A 15,235-nucleotide genomic window follows, 5' to 3' on the forward strand; every position below is an offset into this window, starting at 1 on the left:
AGAGGGAGCCTGATGAGATGCAGGGCTCGATCCCAGGACCCCGGGATCATGACCGAAGCTGAAGGCAGACACCTAAACCACTGAGCCATCTGGGCGCCCCCTGACTGCTTCTCTTGCAGCAAAAACAGGGTGTTTCCTTTTTGGCCTGGAAAAAAGTCTGATCCTCAATTACAGCATTATATAATATTTTCTGTTTTAGAAGTCATATTAAATACATGTGTGTCACCTGCAGTTCTTCTAAAAGTAGCAGGAAATAGGATACCTTATTGATTTTGGAGCACTGCATATTTGTATTTCGAAAACCCAAATTGTATGATAATTACTTCCGTTCCATGATTTAAATCAGGGTGCTCTAAAATTCACATGTTGGGGAAGGATGATTATCATTAAATGGGTACTGCTAGGAGTCCCCCCAAATTTTTAAATGACTTTATCTTATTAAAACAGCAATGCCCTTTTATTACAGAAAAATTTGCATTGCAGGTGGACAAAAAATTATATCATCTGTGGTCCCACCAATCATTAGCATTGTAGCCTTCCAAATATGACTTAAACCAAAAACAACGTCTTCCTATGTTTTTGAGGGGGGTGACACAAGGAACACCTACACAGAACCCATAAGTGACTGTAATTATAAGATACTGCCAGAATGCTTGGACAATAGGAGCCAGGCAGAGTAGGTCAAATCAATAAAATTTATTTTTTCCAAAGACAGAAGTAAATAGTACAGTGATTCAGAACTGCTTTATGTCTTTTAATATAATTTTTGAACTAATTTTAAAAATCAACTTGGGGCGCCTGGGTGGCACAGCGGTTAAGTGCCTGCCTTCAGCTCAGGGCGTGATCCCGGCGTTCTGGGATCAAGCCCCACATCAGGCTCTTCTGCTATGAGCCTGCTTCTTCCTCTCCCACTCCCCCTACTTGTGTTCCCTCTCTCACTGGATGTCTCTATCTCTGTCGAATAAATAAATAAAATCTTTAAAAAAATAAATAAAAATAAAAATAAAAATCAACTTAAATTTAAAAATATAGATTGAGAAACCTAACCCACCACTCTCTTTATCCACCCCTATGCCTTCACTTGGTTTCTTATGGTAATGGCCTTTTTTTAAAACTACTATATCGAAGTATGATTGGCATGTAAAAAGCTGTACATATTTAATAGATACAACTTGATGAGTTTAGGGATGAGTGTACACCCATGAAACTATCACCATCATTCAAGGCCATGGATATAGGATATCCATCACCTCCCAAAGTTTCCTTATTATTATTATTATTATTATTAATTATTATTATTTAAGAACACCTCATGTAACATCTCCCCTCTGCATACTTTAAGTGTACAACACAATATTGTTAGCTGTAAGTACTATGATGCCATATAGTGGATCTCACGACTTACCTTTCATAACTGACATTATATGCTTTAACCATTAGTTTCTTGGGGTGGAAATAAGAATACATATTCCGTACTCAGATAAAAGGTGACATATTATATAAATTCTCCACATTTTGCATTTTCTCACTTAATGGCCCACCCTGAAGATCTTTCATATGAAAACACAGAAAGCCTTGTCTTCTTCTTCTTTTTTTTTTTAATAGCTGTGTTTTACCCGGTTCTGTAGATGTACTGGTTACTTTGTCATCTACAGACTACCTTTTACTATTATGAACTGTACCACCATGAATGCACATGTTTACATCATCTTATACAAAAGTTAATTAAAATATATAGGAAATTTTCCAGGATTAAAGTTGCAGAAAGACAAGTACATTTTTAAAATTTTGATAGATATTGTCACATTGCACTTTGTAAAGATCACATCTTCCATTTCCATCAGTATGTTTCCCCACAGTGTTGTAATTATTTTTATTTTAAAACCTCTGTGTGATTTAAAAAAAAATAAATTCCATTCCAGTGATGTTGGCTCTTTAGAGCTTGTATTCTCTGAGCTCAAACCAATTGCTTAACATATTAATTTGAAGTTGATTTAGTCAACCCTTCATTATTTCTTCACACAGAAAGGACCCAAGGGCATGGATATCCACAATGGCAGATGATTTCGTAGTAATTCAATTCAGCTTGCAACTATGTTGTGACTTTTTCCCCATTGAATTTTCTTTCCTAATGATGTCTGCATTCGGAAACATTAACTCAGAGTTTTTAGCACAGAGTAGCTGCTGGGGGAGAAGAAGGAGGCCAAGAATTGGAAAGAAGTGTTTGCAGGATTCAAAAGGTTTCCACTTCATCTTTGGGATCATAGATGATATTTATTTTATTCTTTTTGTTATCTATTCTATATATTTTTTAACTATTACAATGTGTTCAGATTACTTATATAAAAAATAGATTCATAGTTGCAGTTAAAATGAAAGCCCCAACACAAGTATAATATTTAATTGCTTTTCAGCCTGAGAAGTGTAAACCCCTAAGGGAAACAATACAATTTTAAGTAGCACTAATCAGTTACTATAAATTTTAATGAAATCAGTTCTAATATATTTAAAACCACTCCTCACCATGTATCACTTAGAGAGGGGAGAAGCCATGTGTAAATAATGGAGGTTTAAGGAGAGTTCATGGGGTTGTGTTGGCCTCGGTATAATTATCGGGGTGGGGAGGGAGGCAGTATGTGGAGGTGTCTGATCCAGCCTTTCTCTCCCTTTGCAGCATCTTCCTCAAAGAGCTGGAGAAGTATGAGCAGCTGCCTGAGGATGTGGGACACTGCTTTGTTACCTGGGTAACTGACCTGAAATCCTTCTTCTCCCACTGTGCCATGTTTTCCAGGAGTGCAGATGGTGTCGGATGGCATCACTGTTCAGTGCCTGAGCTGAGGAATGGTGTTGCTGACATTCTAACACAGGACCAGGACTCTTGAGAGGGGGCAGAAGTAGATCTGGGAGAAGCATTCCATCCCCAAGGAGCAGAGTCCTCCTTGGGAAGAGTCCTTAGACATTGTGTCCAAGCTCCACATTAAGTTCTCTGAGAACTTTCTAAAATTGAGATATCGGGAGAGTGGAATAACACCACCGCCCTTGACAGATGGGCTACTCCAGTTCTATGTACTGGTTTGGTTTTGTGTGTTTTCACAGGATAAGGACTGGGGGATTAGACTTTTAGGAATCCACCAAACAATTGCTAGCATTTTCTTCCTTGGTGGAGAAGAACAGATTCCATGGGTATCCGTCCCAGTTCTGACCTACAAACCTCGTGGCTGATTTTTCTTTCCTGGTGCTGTTGTCATGGGCCAAGTGAATGGGCTAAATGTACCAGGTTCTGATTATGTAAATGGAAACCTTAGTGTTCATTAGCATCTCCACACCATGTTATTCTGAGCTCAGATATGTGATAGGAATACTAACATCTCCGGGGAGGTCCACCTATGATACTAAATGCAACTATACGTGGAACTCCTTCCCAGCATCAGGAGTTCTAGCTAATAATTGTCTTATTATGATTTCCACTCAAAATGGGCTGCTTTTCAAAATGTCTTCACGATTCAGAGAGTTTTGCTCTCAAGAGCCTATGGACTAGGCAGGGCTATGGTTAAGCTGTGTATTTTATCGATGAAAACAGTTCATATGACCTAGGAGTTTGACTAGACCACTGACATGTAGTAAATATCACAGCCAGTCCCACAGCTTAAGACCTGAATTGGGGTTTTTTTTCTTTTTTTTTTTTTATATGAAACTTTAACATTTTCTTCCTGGCATAGTCTCATTTCTTAAGGAGTCTTTGGCTGCCATCTTATTTGTGTTAATACATTTTTCTACCTCTAAATACATGAGCCCATGCACAGTTCATATGAATGCTGATAAACAATTTATGATCCCTTGCACAGCCAATGTAGAGAAAAAACAAGTGAAGGGATTTTTTTTTTACATCTTGTTTCATACAATTTTTGGATCTGCCCACCAGTCAACCGTAAGTATGATTTATCAGCATGTCTTAGGGATGGTAAATGCCTCCTACGTAGTGTATAAACTCTAAAACTGGTTTCAGAAAACTTTTGATGATTGCATAAAATATGCAGATTTTGCCAAGAATTATCCCAAGGTGACTTTTGTAAGTCTCGTAATCTTCACACAGGAGGGTAGAAGGAGCTGTTTCAGTGTATTGAAAGGCAATGGTTATGACCAAGAGGCCTGAAGTCAGCTGGCCTGGGCTCTGCCACTTTCTAGCCATGGGAATTTAAAGTTACTTCCCCAACCCACGCCACGGTTTTCATATCTGTACAATGGGGCGATAATAATAGAGCTCGCTGCGTAGGCTTCTCAGGAGGATCAGATGAATTAGTATATATGAAAAGCACCTGGAAAAGTACTGGCGTGGATGCGACCTGCGAGAATTAACACATATCTGGGCTGCTTTCTCAGAAGAGGACATTCCAAGTGTCCTGTGGGTGCCAACACCAACAGCATTTCACAAATGGGAAAGGTACTTGGTGGCCAAAATACACCTTTCCAAGTAAGGACACATAGCGCTAACCCACAGGGTCTTAAGAGAAACAAGAAATGAATTTGCACCAAGCTGCAAGGTTCTTGGCTTGAAGTAACAATCTGGTTAGGACTCATTGTTCAGGCCCTTCCCCCAAAGGAACACGTTGCTTTCCTTTCCTCCTGTCATTGCTTCTAGGAAGTTGAAGATGATGGCATAGTCACTTGGCATGCCCTACAAACTACCCCCAATGGAGACCTTTGGAATACAAGCAGTTCTACCTCTGAGGGCACACTTTGTTTTCATTCTTCAGTTTTTGTTTCTAGAGCAAATGCTGTCATTTTTCAAGAGGGGAAATACAATTGTAGGTAATCCCAAAAAAAGGATAATGTCTAAATAAATTCTAACCAACCTTAAAAGACATTATGTGAATTGGTTTTTTAAATTCTTTCTAGTGCAGACTAGTATCAAAATAAGCTCACTTTCAGCAAGCTTTCTCCACCCGCAGGTAGGAGAAATGCATTCCAAAGTTTGTGAGGGGAACATGGGCCAGATAAGCCCAGAACATTTGCCACAGATAATCCTGTGCCCCACAATGTCTGAGGGCTTAACGGGACAGCATTTGCTGGGCCCTTCATGCCCAGGCAACAGAAGGGAGCAAGTGATGGATGCTTATCTATGATTGCCTTTGTTCTTTTTAGGCAGACAAATTTCAGATGTACGTCACCTACTGTAAGAACAAGCCTGATTCCAACCAGCTGATCCTGGAGCACGCAGGCACCTTCTTTGATGTAAGCCATAGTCTTCCATTCTTGAGCCATGGATGAGCAGGTGGAAATGTTTCTCTACTTTGGGAAAATGGGTTTTTATCCTTTACTGCTCACTGTTCTTTGGCCACCCAAACCTCTCTCTCATGGATAGAGCATGGAGACAAACAAAAGCAGTGTTTGTCTTTTGGTTATCCCCCTCCCATCTCAAGTGCTGGGGTTTTAGACAAGGCACATTTGCCCTCCATGCCTCAACACCAAACTGAGCTAGCCATAAATCCCCTGTATAGAGGAGACCAACAATAACACAGGTGACCAGGTGATAAGAGGCTGCACTTCTGCTATTCATACACAGCTCCCTCAATCGCAGGGGTTCTCAAAGTGTGGTGGTCCCCAGACCAGCCCCATTAACGTCACCTGAGAACTGGTTAGAAATGCCTATTTTGGACCTCCCCACACCCAGGTCTATTGAATCAGAATCTCCAGGGCTAAAGCCCAGCAACCTGAGGGTAAAGAAGCCCTCCTGTGACCAGTGCCCACTCAAGTTTGAGAGGTACTACTCTAATGCAATTGTCTCAACCTTGACTACACATTCAAATTACCTGGGAAGCTTTGAAAAATACTGGTTCCTGGGTTCTATCCCTGTGATTGTGGTATTATTGGCTTGGATTTGGCCTGGACTTTGAGAGTTTTAAAAGTTTCCAGGTGAGAGTAAGTGCAGCCAGGGCTGAGCGCTTGTGCTGTGATGGAAGCCAAGCCAAGTGGGCACTGATGGGCCTTAGATCCCTCACCTCAGAATGAGGATCCAGTCCTGTTAGTGAATGATGGTAGAAGTCTACAGAGTGCTGGTCCCCAGACAGTGACCTGGTGGCTCCAAAGTGAACAGAATCAAATGGGTCAATGCAAGATACAAGGGAAGAATAGGGAGAAGAAGTGAGGGGGGCAGGGAAGTTCAGCGAGAGAGAGACTGTAGGAGTGACGGCCATTATGGTAGTCCTGTCAGAAATGACAGCAACATGAAATTCAGAACTTTTTAATAGTTGTCAGTCTGTCTTTCTGCCTACCTCCCATTAGTATTTGAGTATTTCCTGTAGGGAAGATTCTGTGCTAAGGACCTTGGCGAATGCGGACATTTAAATAGCATTCCCATATTCAAGTCTACAAAAGAAACCTCAGAGCATCTCTGTAGCCTGGCGCTGCCGTAACAGAAATGATTCCACAAGTGTCTTGTTGCTCAGTGAAGGAATGACACTTGAATGGGAGAAAGCCAGACAAGAAAAAAACATACATGAATTTTTTAAAGGAAGCGTTGATAGAGAAATGGTCCTGAGTGTCCCAAATAGGAATGTTTTTGAGGTTAGATTTGGTAAAAATAAAATGGAAAATTCAAGAAGAGTACTTTTTAACTTGGTATCGGAATTTATTGGATATCATATTGGATGTTCTATTACCACTATTACCTTTGTTAATAATGGATTTTTCTTAAGATGTTATTCATCAACAGTAACCCAAAGGATCTTTTGAAGTTTTATATGCCCTGTGTCCTGTCTTCCACTGAGCATTTTCTGAACATACATGCCCTGTGCTCTGAGCCTGCCTCAGTCTCTTCTGCTTCCTCACCTTTGTTCACGGTGCTCTGTCTTACCCCTGTGTGTGTGTATGTGTGTGTGTGCTCTGTCTTACCCCTGTGTGTGTGTATGTGTGTGTGTACACAGAGTCTCTTTCCAGAATTCTTTCTATCCTTTAAAGGTCAAATGTTTCCTGCATGAATCCTTCCCTCTCTCTATGCATGTGTTATACTTTGCATCTGTCCTAGAGCATTTGTAACAATTTGTCTTTAGGCAAGTTAACAATGTATCCTTCTATTACACACACCTCCTCCCACCTATGGGCCCCTTGAGGTTGGCTGATGATTTGCCTGGTTCATTTTGTACACATCCTAGTGTGTGGTGCTAATCTGTATTTTCCTTTAGTCCTATATTCATCATATCTCTGTTTCTAGCCAATTTCTAGACTTTGACTAGTAAGTTAGATATACCCCAAATTTTGCACCCTATCCCTCCCCCCCATTTCCAATGTAGTGACTGATGAGCCTCCCCTTTATTTGGGAAGGCCACTGGAAACCAGAAAAACAGTCCACTAGATAGGAGTCCCTAGAGCTCAGCATAAAGAGGTGGGGAGGGAGAGCAGTAAAGTCTCCTGATTGTTCCCAGAGCTTTCCAGAATGCATAATATTTGTAACTTTTTCCCATTCCATCAGAAAGGGTTCCCTAAGTTCTACACATAGAAAATACCTGCTCTGGACCCTTGTTCTATAAAAGAGACCAGCCATCCATTAGGCTGTCTTTTAGTATCCATTATTGTGAACAGTACACAGAAATTGAAGCTCCGGAAAGGGGCACACACTCCCATGGTGCAGAATTTTCTACCTCTGATGTGAGAGCTGTGAGGCCGTGATGCTTGATGCTATGGTGACTAGTGAGCATGATTTGGCTGCCCTAGCCGCCAGAGGCAGGGCCTTCCTTGCTGCTCCACATGCAGCCTCTTCCCTGGGCTGGCAGAGAGGGAGGGCCATCCCAGTATGTTACTGCCTATGCTGTCTTGCCAGAGCCCCCGGGGAAACCCACGATGTTCCTTTGTCCAGAGTGTCATGCTGCCGGCTGTATTGCCCACCATCCTTGGATGAGTCCTGCTATAACCGCACACCTCTAGGGAAGAGGCAGATGAGAGAGAAAGTTGCTATTTTCTGGGGTAGTTGGCAGGAATGCGATCATTGTTTTAATTCCCTCTTTACCCTTCTCCATGGCTACATAGCAAGTCCTATCTTGGGTGACTTTAAGGTGCTTCCTGTGTTCCTCCCAGTGCTTTGTTCTCACTGACCTCAGCTCAGGGCAAGCCCATGTTACACACCCAGAGATATAGATAGATAGAACTATAGCTATAGATTACACATGTATTTAAAGTGAACAATTTCATGGTGTTCGTATACTCACAGATATGCACAACCACCTCCACAGTCGATTGTAGGACATTTTCATCACCTCAGAAAGCAGCACACACCCTTTAGCTATCACCTCCACCTCCTCCTCCCACCTACTCCTTAGCCCGAAGCAACCAATGATCTATTTTCTATCTCTATAGGTTTTCCTATTCCAGATATTTCATAGAAATGGAATCATATAATATGTGTTTTTTGTGACTTTTTTCACTCAGCATAATGCTCTCAGGGCCCATCTATGTTATAGTGTGTACCAGCACTACACTCCTTATGGCTCGATAATATCCCATTGTATAGGGGTACCACATTGTGTATTTCCATTCATCATTGGATGGACATTTGGGTTATATCCACTTTTTCATTATTATTAATAATACTGTTGTAAACATTGTATTTAAGTTTTTGTATGGTCATATGTCTTCATTTCTCTTGGGCATATACCTAGGAGTACAATTGCTAAATCACATGGCAACTCTATGTTTGCACCCTTGGGATTTTTCAGTAACGTCTTAAGTGGTCTCTCTGCCTCTATTTCCCAATCTCCACCCTTGCTATGAGGCTTACATGACTCTCTGAAAGAGTGCTTTCACCATGTTTTTCTTCTATTTAAGATCTACAATACTTTACCATTGAGAAGCTCACCCAAAATCCCGATTCTTTCATCTAGCTCAGCCCCATCAATGACCTAAGTACACTTTGCTTATCTAACTGTATTTTTCATTTGTTTCCGGACTCCAGGTGTACATCCTCTGTACCATTCTGCATGGTCCCCATTATCGTCTAAATCCACAATGATTATTTCCTGTGGACTTTTAAAATATGTTTTCCGTTTATAGAATTCCATTCATCCAGCTTTGCACTCCCCCCACTCCCCCCCTCCACCTACCTTCTAAACCTTAGCTGAAGACTTAATCTCTCCTAAACCATCCACCACTCTTGAGCCCACTCATTCCTCTCTGTTCTCGCCAGGAATACCTTCCATTTCCTTTGTTGCTATTTTATGTGTGTGCGTATTCTCAGCTACCTGGGATGTAGGTTCTTGAGACAAGGAACCACATGGACCCTTGGCGACCCTTCACAGCACCTACACATTGGGGAGTGAAAGGTCATTTTGGAGGCAAGATAGAGGATGGACTAAAAAGAGACTAGAGGCACAAACACCAGCTGGAGGTCGTGACTGTAGCCTGGGTGTGAATGGGGTGGAGAGGAAAGACGTGTCAGGGGTAACGCAAGTTAAACAACTGACGGCGACTCCACGGATGCCAGCTCGAGAGACCTGTAGAACGAGGGAGCTGACGTGGATCACAGTGAAGTTGTAATGCAAAAGTGGTTCTACGTTGGGGTGGGTTTAAGCTGGAGAGAAAGGGGGTGGGAAGGAGATACGCCCTTGTGCTGTTGTAAGGAGATAAAGACTCGGGAGCCGTTGGCGTAGGCCGACCTCCGAGCCCTGCTCTCTGCCTCCCTTTGTTCTCATCGTCCTGCGGTCCCCCTGTGATTGCCTCCGTTCTGGGTTTATTCTCTGGGCTCTGGGTTTATTCCCTCCACTCTGGGTTTACTCCCTCTTCTGCTCCACCACCTCTCCCTCACCCTTCTGTCTGTCATTTATCTCCTCCCTTCCTTTTTCCACTTTTATCCTTCCCCATTTCTTCTGCATTTCCATTTCTGTCACACAAATCTCTGTTCTCTCCTGTTTTGCCATCTCTCCTTTTCTGTATGCATTCATCTTGATCTCTTGTTCCTCTCCGCAGCAAAGAACAGTTGCTCATAATCGTCTACCCTTTTTCTTCTCTCTACTCACCTTGCCTACTTCTTCCCAAACGCACGCACGCACACATGCGCGCGCACGCACACATGCACGCGCACGCGCGCACACGCCTCTGTGTGTAATGGCGCCCGCTGTCACCCCTGCAGGAGATACAGCAGCGGCACGGTCTGGCCAACTCCATCTCTTCCTACCTAATCAAGCCCGTCCAGAGGATCACCAAGTACCAGCTGCTCCTGAAGGTACCTCCCTCCCCGCTGCGTCACCCCCTCCCACACTACCGACCAGGTCCAGGGAGTCCCAGGTTTGCCCGAGGATAGGACAGCTTCCACCCCAAGACCGCCCCTCCACCTAGAGCAAAACTTCAGAAATGAGCCCCCACAGGCTTTGCTGTCTCCCAGACTGCATGGCCTATCCCGTGAAATTCTAGGTGCTTATTTGTTGGGGGGCAGAGGAGAAATGAGAGCAGGAACAAGTGACTATTTCCACACCTGCTCGCCACCGCACGACTTAGAGCCGCTGCCACTCCAGGCACTGGCTGACACATGGGGCCTCGCTTGCCCTTCCTCCCTGAGGCAGCTTCCTCCCAGTGGCCCCTGCTTCTGATAGGATCGGGGCTCAAGGTCTTGGGGCAGTGCCAGTCTACAGAGGCAGTAGAGGCCCAGAGTGGCACCTACCATTATCTTACTCTGTGTTTGTCAAGACTGAGATTCCTGAGAGAAAACACTCGAAGAGTGCATATTAAAACACAAGACACTCTTGTGCCTGGAGGATCCCATATGTTAGGTAGGGGTTCTTTTGGAGCCAAGCAAAAGATTTGGCTTTTTTCCAAAATATTTTCTTTAAAATTCAAATAATCAAATTATATGAAATACATATAAAATATATGAAGTGATTTGGGCCGATTCTTCTTAAGGAAGGAGACGCTGTCTGAAAATATGACATTTCCCCCACAGAAAGCCTGGGAAATGGATATTATAAGCAGTTATGTAACCCCTATGTATGTCAATTATCAAGGTATAAGGGTGGAGTTTTCCCTAAGTTTGAGTATTTTGCTGGTGGCTCCTCATTTGCAAAGGACATAGGGACAGTGAGAGGCATGTTCTAAGTAGTATATTTCCAGAGAAAATCTGCTGAAATTCAACTCATGTAGAGATGCTTGAAGAATCTCACATATTCTAACTTCACTAAACCTGAAAACTAGTTTAGTTTCAAATCTAGGTTTCTACTCACTCTGGAGTAGTGTGCCTCCCCCCAAAGGACCCCTAGAGTCTCCCTGCTTAGCAGCGTAGTTCCATGATGAGAAGAGTGGGGGCACCAGCCAGCCCACATTCTGGGCCTCTTCCCCATTCCAGGTCAGGGCAGGGACTAATTCCCCTGTGTCCTTCTGGCTTCCACCTTCAAAGGTCTTCTTTCCTTGTCCCCAAGAAGAGACTTTTTGGACTTCTGCTTCCAGGCACTCAAGTCATCCAGCGCTGCAGAGATGCCTTAGAGAATTAACCACACAGCATCATGCACTTGGCCTTTACTGAGGCCTTGTGTGAGAAGTAACAACGTGCAGAGCATCTTGGCTGTTTTAGCAGAATTGCTTTTGAAGGTGTCATCTTTGTTTTTTTAAGTTCCCTGTATAAAGATTCACCGAAACTCTCATAAGATCTCAGAGTGGGGTACGAGTGTTCTCTCCAAAATCATTGGAGTGCCCTCTACCTGTAAATCACAAAAGCTTTAGCTCCTTTGCCTTAGACTATCAGATAATTAGCATTGAGTCCTGTTACAACTACTACTGTATTGTTACTAGTTTCTCCTTAGCCCAGATTTCTGTGTATAATTATCCCCTCCTTCCCTATCCCATTTAATGCTTGACCCTTTACATGAGTTTCCTTATACCAGAAAATTTTTTTTAAATTTATTTTTGTGGTTATTAAATTTAAGTATCCCAGTGCCTTTTCAGGAATTGGTGGGGTGGTAAATTAAAAAGAAAAACAAAACAGAAACTCGCCCATTCACACTGCCAGTGCTTTAAATCAAGTAAGATCCAGTTCTAAGAGAACTATAACATTTCACCTCTCCCTTTGAATCCCATGGGGCTGAGGTTCCCAGGATAATTTTGTGACACAGATAAGGGAAGGAAGTGGAGGATGGATAGAGTGCCCTGTGTTTTGCTTTAGGTGATGGAGGGGTGGGTGCTAGGCCTTCATTCTGTAATTGAGTGTCTTAAGAAGAGATGACTGTGCAGGTTAAGTGAGAAGGAAAAAAATGAGGTAGTGGGAATTTGATTGTGGAGAAGTTGTAAAATTATTGGGGGAAAAAGACTTACTAAGGTGATTTGGAACTCATAAATGCACTGATAGCAGAGTACCTGCTGAGTAAAAGAAAAATAGTTTGCTGAGCTTTTACTATAAATAATGTGGGATTTATTTTCTCATTAAAGACAGTTTTATTCCAAATATATCGATATTTAATTACTAGTATCCTCTGGGGTTCCTCACTTTGGGTGTCGCATGAAAATAAAAACTATATGTCAGTTGATGTGCAATATTCTCCATGTAAATCTGCTACAGCTGTCCTTTTGGAGTCTAAATTAAATGTGGAGGCTTCTCCTTAGTATCAGCTATAACAAGGATCCAAGGAGAACTTACTGGCTTTGCTGGCTGATTGGTGGACTTGCCACACTGCTTTGGGGGTTGAACCAGTCGGTGTTTTCTGTCACACACTGAACCATATTTCATATTTGTCTCTTATGCTTCTGCCTAGAAATTCCTTTGAGGATGTATGAGAGCAAGGTCAGGAGGTTTAAAATTAGGAAAGGGCTGGGGAGAATCAGAGAACTTCAGGTTGGTAGAAATAAATGCAACTTTCTGAACAATGATGCCATTATACTGGCTGGAGCCGAGGTCAGAGCTGAGAACTGACCACTTCTGCCTCCCAAACCTGCTCGAGGCAGTTCACCTCTACTTTGGACACTCAAAGCTCCCTTCTTCATATGGCAGTGTATCTGAGATGACACAATGGAGTGGATGTTCATGTCAGATGCTCACTCTTCAGATATCTTACCAAGTATAAAGCTTTACTAAGAATGTCAAGGATACAAATAATCCCAAGGCAGAGATAAAGCACAGAGAAGTCCAGCACCACCAACAGCTCCAAGTCCTTTCTTGGAGCCTCAGGATGTGCTATGACCCAGACTAACATGCAGATCTTCTGAATGGTGTATGTCGTATCAGATCATTTACCCTTAAGAGAGCCATTTTGTTTATGAAATATACTAACTTTTTACTCATATAGTTGCATAGTATCTGGGGTAGTTTACAGGGAGCCATGCCCTTTAAGCCACAGATTCAGGTTTGTTAACCACAAGAAGTCTTAGGCCAGATATATCCTACTAGAAGCGTTCCATTGATAAGGACTTTCCCGCTAGCTCTTACCATTAATTTATTTGCCAGGAGGTCTGACATTAACATGTTGACAAGATTTGATCTGGTCAACTTCTTTCTCTCCTGGAAGTGGATCTTACCCATCCACCCATCCCCTGCCTCCCCCTACTCCCTAAAAGGAGAGAGTACGGACTGCAGATCTGTTGCTTAACTGTTTCCTTCCCAGTATCAAAATGAGCAAAATTTACAATAACCCTCATAGGAAAAATGAAAGCCAGCATTCCTCTGTCTTGGCGAACATCATTTCAAATGGTCCTTATGATTTTTAAGATAGTTGAAAATTATCTTTTCTACATCAAGCAGATGCTATATGTCTTTTATGGAGATAATAATAACCTGGTCTTCAATGAGGAAGTAAGAGAGGGCATGCTCTGGGAAGTCTCAGTGTGGTGGAGGTCATGGGGGAGAGGGTTGACATGGCAGATGGAGTACTGGGCTTGGATTCTAGATTTAAGATTCAAAAAGGACTAGTCCAAAATCCCATCTACTGGCCCCAGGTTAGGAGCTCCTGATTTATATGACCTGAAAATATTTTATAACTCTGAAACGCTGTAAACCTATAATGTGTGCAACCCCAAGTTGCTCCCAGTATGGTGGAAGTCAGCATTTAGGCAGAGGAGGACGCACATAAACATGGTGCCAGCAATGGGTTGCGCAAGGATACATGAGTGCTGTGCATCCTTTGCACAATTTTTGTCTTCTCTTTGTGATTCCGCAGTACTGACCCTCTGTTGTGTGCTTTGCCAGGGGTACTCCCTTCTCCAGGAGAGTAGTCAAGTGACAGAGAATGCCCTAGGTTGCGGACTCACAGTGCCAGGCATTTGAGAGTTGGGTTGAATTGAGTTAGTTTAGGTTAGCTTGAGCTGAGGATGCTCAGTCTGGGGAAGAACAATGTGGTTGAATTCTTGGAGATAACATGCCACCCCACTTTCCTTATAGCTTAGAGGGAGCCATTACAGAGAATGAAGTTTGTCTATAATCACCTTGATGGCTTAGGTGGTGGGAGGGTAGGGAACCTGGGGCAAATGGTTCTAATTGTGTCTGGACTTTTTCCCCAGGAACTTTTAACTTGCTGTGAAGAAGGGAAGGGGGAGCTCAAGGATGGCCTGGAGGTGATGCTCAGTGTCCCAAAGAAAGCCAATGATGCCATGCATGTCAGCATGCTGGAAGGTAGCCGTCTGTCCTCCCAGCCTCCCCGGGGGAGCCTCCTCCTTTCCTAAGCCCAGGGAGCTTGTATCGTGGGAGGGAAGTGGCATGAAGTCAGGCAAGAGGCAAGGCTGGAAAAGTTGAGGACATAGGGCCTCAGGAGGTGTGAGAGGAGCCCCACAGGGGCCAACTCGACCAATACCTGCCTCCAGGTAGGACCAGGCCCAAGTTGTTTAAGGTACGTAGACAACTGCTACATGTGAGGTCGTCTAGTACAGGCCATCTTCCCCACCAAAAGTGTGCTAGAGCCCTGCCCCACAGCAGTCCTGTTCACCCGTATAGCTTTGGCTTTGTGTTTGTCACCAGAATGAGTAGAAATCCTGCATGCGTGCGCATGCGCACACACACACACACACACACACACACACGTACGTGCATGAGCGCGAGCATGCACCCCCAAGGTCTCCAGCCTCGTGCCTTTATTTTTCTATAGCAATTAAATATACATAACATAAAATTTACCATCCTAACCATTTTTAAGTGTACAGCATAGTGGCATTAGGTACATTCGCGTTGGTGTGCAGCCACCCTTATGCCCTTCCTAGCAGGTGAGAAAAGTCCAGCCAGACAGACCTGATAGGACTTCACCAACGTACATGTAGTCGACTGGAACAGTGTTCTTGGGAC

General features: G+C 43.2%; 1 protein-coding gene across 19 annotated transcripts in view; it reads left to right on the forward strand.

Moving 5' to 3' along the window:
• The window catches only part of KALRN (kalirin RhoGEF kinase), a 641,300-nt gene that overhangs the window by 412,413 nt on the left and 213,652 nt on the right, over positions 1-15,235 (forward strand). For all 19 annotated transcript variants that reach the window (XM_034659631.1, XM_034659642.1, XM_034659663.1 and 16 more), the window contains exons 26-29: positions 2,675-2,744; positions 5,143-5,232; positions 10,118-10,210; positions 14,461-14,572. In XM_034659631.1, the coding sequence (XP_034515522.1) occupies positions 2,675-2,744; positions 5,143-5,232; positions 10,118-10,210; positions 14,461-14,572 (365 nt within the window). The remainder of the gene's footprint in view (positions 1-2,674; positions 2,745-5,142; positions 5,233-10,117; positions 10,211-14,460; positions 14,573-15,235) is intronic.

The sequence above is a fragment of the Ailuropoda melanoleuca genome, chromosome 1 (assembly GCF_002007445.2).
Source record: "Ailuropoda melanoleuca isolate Jingjing chromosome 1, ASM200744v2, whole genome shotgun sequence".
Taxonomy (NCBI): Eukaryota; Metazoa; Chordata; class Mammalia; order Carnivora; family Ursidae; genus Ailuropoda; species Ailuropoda melanoleuca.